The sequence below is a fragment of the Rhineura floridana genome, chromosome 3, assembly GCF_030035675.1.
Source record: "Rhineura floridana isolate rRhiFlo1 chromosome 3, rRhiFlo1.hap2, whole genome shotgun sequence".
In the NCBI taxonomy this organism is placed as follows: Eukaryota; Metazoa; Chordata; class Lepidosauria; order Squamata; family Rhineuridae; genus Rhineura; species Rhineura floridana.
In genome coordinates this window covers 50952079-50958198 of record NC_084482.1, presented here as the reverse complement: position 1 = coordinate 50958198, position 6120 = coordinate 50952079, and the positions used below count along the sequence as shown (strand labels likewise).

The window sequence follows — 6120 nt, the reverse complement described above, 5'->3', positions numbered from 1 at the left end:
GTGATATGTGGCTCAACCCACACATTGCCAATGATATTTGCAAGGTCTCACAGTAAGGGTAGAGAGAAGCACACTCATTGTTCTGCCTGTTCCAGCGCGTCTCCATCTCTCTCTTCTGAAACAGGGGCACAGGATGCTAGTCAAACCCCACCCCTTTTTACTGTAAAACCTGATGGGAGCAGCTTTTTGTTTTTAAATTCAGCTTCAACGAGATTTCACAACTGATCAACCTGTTCCCCCTCCAGGTGTGGGTAATGGAAACACTTTGCTCTGGTGACTAGCGTATTCAAAGCCTAAGATGAGAATGAATTGCTCCCCCCCCCAAAAAAAAGAATAATAAAGTTGAGAAAGAAGCCAGAGAATTTTGGCTGCTTTCAGGATGAAGCCACATTTTTATTTATTTGATGACATTTGCTATCCAAGGCTCTCAGAGCAACAAAGGTGGTGTTTAGTTATTCCATTTCTTCCTCATCACAACAATTCTGTGAGGTAGGTTAGGGTGAAAGACAGTGGTTGGCCCAGTGCCCTTTGTGGGGATTTGAACCTTGGTTCAAAATCAATCATGTATCAGTCTGCTGTACCAAACTGGCTTACACGGTGGTGGCTGAAAAATTTCCCATGTGGTGCCTCTTACTGTGTGTGGAGAGACAATCATGGCACACTGAGTGATAACTTGCTGCCCTCTTCTGTTAATTTTTGTCATGGGAACATGGTGACTGTTGGTTCATAGTATGGTCAGAAGCAGCCATGACCAGTCCTCTTATGTACCACTTGATGGGATAGTACAGGTGGCTAGCTTTCCATATGGATACAGGCACACTTTCCAAAAGCTCCCACTTTGTAAATGGTTGTCTCTATTCACACAAGTCTGTCTGTCTCACACACCCCATCTATACATGAACATGCACAGATACATATATGCAAACATACATATGTACATAGATATGCATGCACACACACATGCATGCGTGCCCAGCAGGCCCAGTATTGTTGCCTTAATGCTCCAGTATTCTTGCCCTAATGCTCCTAGCCCAGATCCATACCAGTATACTAAGCCTATCTGGAACAGCCTATCCCTGGAACAATTCAGTGTCCTATTGAGCTGTGGGATCTTTCAGCAAAGTTTGAGTTTCTTGCAGGAGGGAGATAATCCTCCTAGACTGAAGTCCCATCCAAGGCCCCCAGTGATCTCAGGGCTGGATCTGAGGGGCCATTCTTCCTTGGCGATTGGGTGCATGGGAGCCTGAAAGACACCATCAGGTCCCAGACAGTTTGGCGGAAGGTCTTGCTGACAAAACAGTAAAGGAAGAAGTTGAGGGAGGTGTTGAGCATGGCTACCATGTTGGCAACATCTAGGGCTAGGTGAGCTTGCCAGCCCTGATTGACCGAGGCCACACAGAGGTGGTAGATCATGACAAATGTCCGTGGAGCCCACAGGACAATGAAGATGGTGGTGATGGCCAACAGAATTGCTGTGGTTTTGCTGAGACGCCGGTGGGGCCTGCCTGAGCGCCTGAGTTTGTGGATGATCACAGAATTTGTCACCAGGAAGATACTGCAGGGAATGAAGTAGATGATGAAGCAGTGAAGCCACTTCAGAACCTTGTCCATGGTCGTGGGTGGGTAGGCATCATGCCAAACATCTAGCCACCAGTAGAAGGGGATCCCAGTGGCCAATGATACTGCAAACATAGCACCAATGATCTTCTGGGTGCACTCAGGGTAAGAGACAGTCCTGTACTGCAGTGGGTGGCAGAGGGCTATATAACGGTCCACCGTCAGCAGGACAGTCATCCAGATGGAGGCATGATTGGCTGTGAATTGCAGCACATTGATGGTGTGGGCAAGGGCACCTGGAACCTCACGGGCCAAGATGGCTGCCTGCATGATGAAGCCTGCAAAGACGACAAAGACCTGAGTCAGGATGTCAGATGCCGTGAGGGCAAGGAGGTACCAGTAGGAAGATTTCTGGGTGCGGGCAGCCAGGCGGGTCAGTGCAATAGCAGTCAAAATGTTAACTGGAATGAGGAAGAGAGGAAAGTAAGGTGATAAAGAGTTAGAATAAATGGGATATGAACGCAGAAAAATCACAAGCAAGACACAAGGGCATAATTAATATTCTCCTTTGGCAAACATTTACCAGTTTATTATCATCATCATCATCATCATCATCATCATCATTATCCCCCTGTCCTCCAGGGAGCTCAAGATGGCATTCAGACATGGCTCTCCCCCTCCTGATGTTATCCTTACAACAACCCTGAGACAGTGACTGGCCCAGGGTCACCCAGTAAGCTTCATGGCTGAGCAGGGATTTGAACCCTGGTCTCCCAGTTCTCAGTCCGACACTCTAACCACTACATCACACTTCCCCCAAACAATCCTGGGAGCTGTAGTTTTTGAAGGGTGCTGAGAGTTGTTAGGAGATCCTGATTTCCCTCATACAGCTACAATTCTCTGAGTGGTTTAACTTTCAGTCCCTCTTCCCAGGGAACTCTGGGACTTCTAGCTCTGTGAAGGGAATAGGGGTCATTTTGCTCCCACTTTCTGCATTGATGCTGCAATGCACTACCACATAGAAGATAACCCTGTTGTATGCAGTGTTACTTATTATGGAACTATCACCCTCTGCTTTGTATCATCACAATCTTGAGTTAGAATTGCCATTGTGTCCTTAAGTATCCATAGAAAGTGTGGAAAGATCTACATCATCCTTCATGGTGCAGCATGAAGCTACTTGAACTCAGCCAGGTACAAGACAAATGAGCTATCCACACCTGTGCCTCTGCAAATAATGCTGGACTCCATCAACCCCAACCAGCCTGGCCAAATGGTCAGGGATAATGGAAGCTGTAGTACAACATCTGGAAGGCCACAGGCCCCTGCCGGCTTAGAATCAAAAAGGCCATTGCAACAGTCCGGCTGCCAACCAAGCTCTAAAAAACTAGGGAAAGCAGTTGAGCTGCAGAAATATGGGTTTAGATTAATTATCACGTCAATCATTCTGCTCTCAAGCACCGTTGTTACTTAAGTGAATGTGGAGGTCCTTGTCCCTCTAAGATGCAGCATCTTCTAATTTATCACCAGGAAGCATGCACTCTCTTGGTTCCTGCAATTAGGATACCTTGATTTGGACCTGGCTCTGAACTTTCACCCTTCCCCAATGCGTTTGATTCTCTTACACACCTTTTCTCAGAGACACCATTCTAATTTCCCTCAGCACTGATCACAGAGCTGTCAGCACCTGCCAAAGTGTGTAGCCAAAGGTGCATCTATCTCCATATCTATATGAGCTCATAGCTCCCTCTAGTGATTGCCTATAAAATAACACCCTGGTTTACATGTGTGTGTGTGTGCGTGGAGGGGCATCTATCTGTCCTTACTAATAATCTTTCCCTTCCTAGGCTAATCACTTTTATTTTTTCATTGGCTTCCTGAGAGTATGTCACACAGTGCGCCTGAATTTTCAAATAGTAAAATGTCTCCTTTAACAACACAGAATAACCGATGCAGATAGTCAAGAGACAAAGAGAAGGATCTCTTCTTGGCTGTGTTTTGACAAAGTACCTCAAATCGTTTGATAATTGACACTTATGCAGATTATAATCCAGCAATTCAGAGAATTTAGTGGCATCACTAAGCAGAAAAGAAAATCTCGCAAGTTCTCCCTATAGCAAGGCTATACTGTGGTTAAGTTGTGGCATAATATCCCATATTCCTACCACTTTACAATTTATTTTTACTTCCAACTACTGCCATAACATTTAAAATATTTATTTTCATTGAAATGCATTTGATTCTCATTACAATATCACATACTTCAGTCACATGAGTCCTGTAAAAACTCTGCACTCCTTGATTTCCAAAGCTTAGAAGCATTTATGATCTGGGCTCATATTTTAAAAGAGCTCATTCACTTTCTGACAATTTCCTATTTGCTGCTTCCCAGTATTGGGTGTGAATGCTGCTAAGAGGTAACTGCTAGGTAGCAGTAAATGAACCTCACTGCATTTGCAAGTGATGGAAATTACAAATGCTTCTGGTTTTAAAAACAAGGGGTAAATTAATCTACCTCAAACAGCAATGTATATAAAAAAAACCTCACCTGAAAAAATGCCTTTTTTAAATTTGCTGTTTTGTGCTCTTTCTGATCTCTCATCAGCTGACCTCTTGACTTCTCATCTTTCTGAAGCAGTGAGCTCCCAAGGTTCTCATGATTATTGTCAGATTAATGTTTGGAAATCATTTATGTGAGCACATCTCTAAGCCAAACTCCCAAAGTTTTAGGTATGTCCTAAAGACTTTTCTGTTCTGCCAGGTCTGTCTGTGATTCTGTGGTGGACTTTTATTTCTTTCGTGTGCTGATTTTTTTTTTATAACTGTGATGTGTTTTTTATTGCATAATTTAAAAAAAAGTCTATTTTTTAAATTTCAGTACATTTATATCCCACCTTTCTTCCATCATGGAAGCCAGGGTAGCGTACATACCCTTAGAGGTCTCCATGCAGACACTGACCAGATTCAGGGCTGCTTAACTTCAGCACGGTGGTGGCCTCATGTGCCTTCAGACCACACCCTTTTACTCTATGCCACCTTGAAAATGCTTGTCCTGCAAGGTGGCTTATAAATGATTTAAAGAAAGTAAAATTCCTCAGCGATGAGCTGCTGCTCTTTCTTCTCCATGTTCTGGGTACCACTGAGCTTCTGCCTGAAACACCTGCAGAGATTGCTTCCTTGTCATCTTTTTCTTACCTGGCAGACCCATGCACAACAGGATGCAATAATAGATGAGGGCACCGGTGCCAGCAACACAAGGTGATCTTTCCTTTCCATCTGGGTCCCTAGCATTGTTTGCCCATGCTGCATTGGTCATGTTCATCTTTTCTTAGTACATTCCAGCTACAAGGGAGGCAAAGGAGCATGGGATGAAGCATACAATAGAATCACAGTCTGTAATATCACAGTCTCCCACAAACCATAGACAGCACTTTGACTGGAATTCTCCCTTCACTAGACATGCGGTGAAAAACAACAGTGCAAGTAGAGGGATCAATATGGCAATTGTAGCAGCTGCAGGCAACTGTTGATTATGTTTCAGCCTCCTGGTATATTCTGTATATCCCTAGATTGTGGCATACTTCCCTGATCAATATAAATACATAAACTGAGACTTGCTCACTTGGCCCGCTAACAGTCCATGATGAAGCCTGATGGAGAGGTCTGAGGCAGATACCTCACCGTAGATAAGTCCAGCCTCTGCTCTCTCTTTTATCAAGGTGCTCAGCTGGCTACAGCCTTTGAAAAAAGCATGTCAGCAAATTCCCACCTTCCCTTCCAAAAGGAATGAAAGGTGCTGCCTAGTCACGTAAAGCCAACTGACCGAACTGTGGCATGCACACACCCACACACCACACCCTGGGAGGGAACCCACTACCAATGGGTTGCTGAAGCCTTTTACACAGCAAGGTGTCCAAGGATAACAGCAGCACCTGCAAAGATGCCCATTTAGAGCATGGGCTGCTGGTGACTACTAAATAGATGCAACTTAAAATGAGGGATCCAAACCCCCTGAGACAGGAGGTAAGTAGAGGTATATGAGATTGGAAGGGTAGATAAAATGAGATGGACAGAAGCATCCTGAATAACACAGAGGGTGAATGCACAACCACTTTTATAATGAGTTCTGGTTACTTGTTTCAACTTTTCTTAGTTAATAAGCTGGAATCTCCTGCCTATCTATCTTTTGGGTTTCATGGAACTGCACAAGGTAACATTATGCCTCACGTTTATTCCAGAATATGTGCCTCCTACTCTTTTGTAGACCATGTCACCCAGCCCAGTCCACATTACCAGACACGCATATTCACAGCCTCCCATCATATGGATCTGGTGGAATCATACCTTGATGCCTGTGCTGCAGAAATTGCTGTCCAGTATTTGCTCTTGCTGATTCTCCCTGATCAGATGGCTAAAAAGTGCATCTCCTCCTCCGTGCACCAAATCTGTAGTCTGTTCTTGCTAGCCAGCGGCAAGAGAGAACTGTGGAATAGGCTGAGTGTGCAGCCAGAGACTTGGAAAGAGGGAGGAGCACCGGGTGTGTGCTTGATGCAGGCAGATTGA

General features: G+C 44.7%; 1 protein-coding gene across 1 annotated transcript; it reads right to left on the bottom strand.

The window, feature by feature from the left end:
• Positions 1–911: 911 nt before the first annotated feature.
• Positions 912–4879, bottom strand: GPR142 (G protein-coupled receptor 142). Its single transcript, XM_061615716.1, has 2 exons — positions 4753–4879; positions 912–2018 (listed from the first exon to the last, which is right to left on the bottom strand). Exons 1-2 carry the CDS (start codon positions 4877–4879, stop codon positions 1156–1158), a joined length of 990 nt encoding a protein of 329 aa, XP_061471700.1. The 3' UTR covers positions 912–1155.
• Between the last annotated feature and the right edge of the window lie 1241 nt (positions 4880–6120).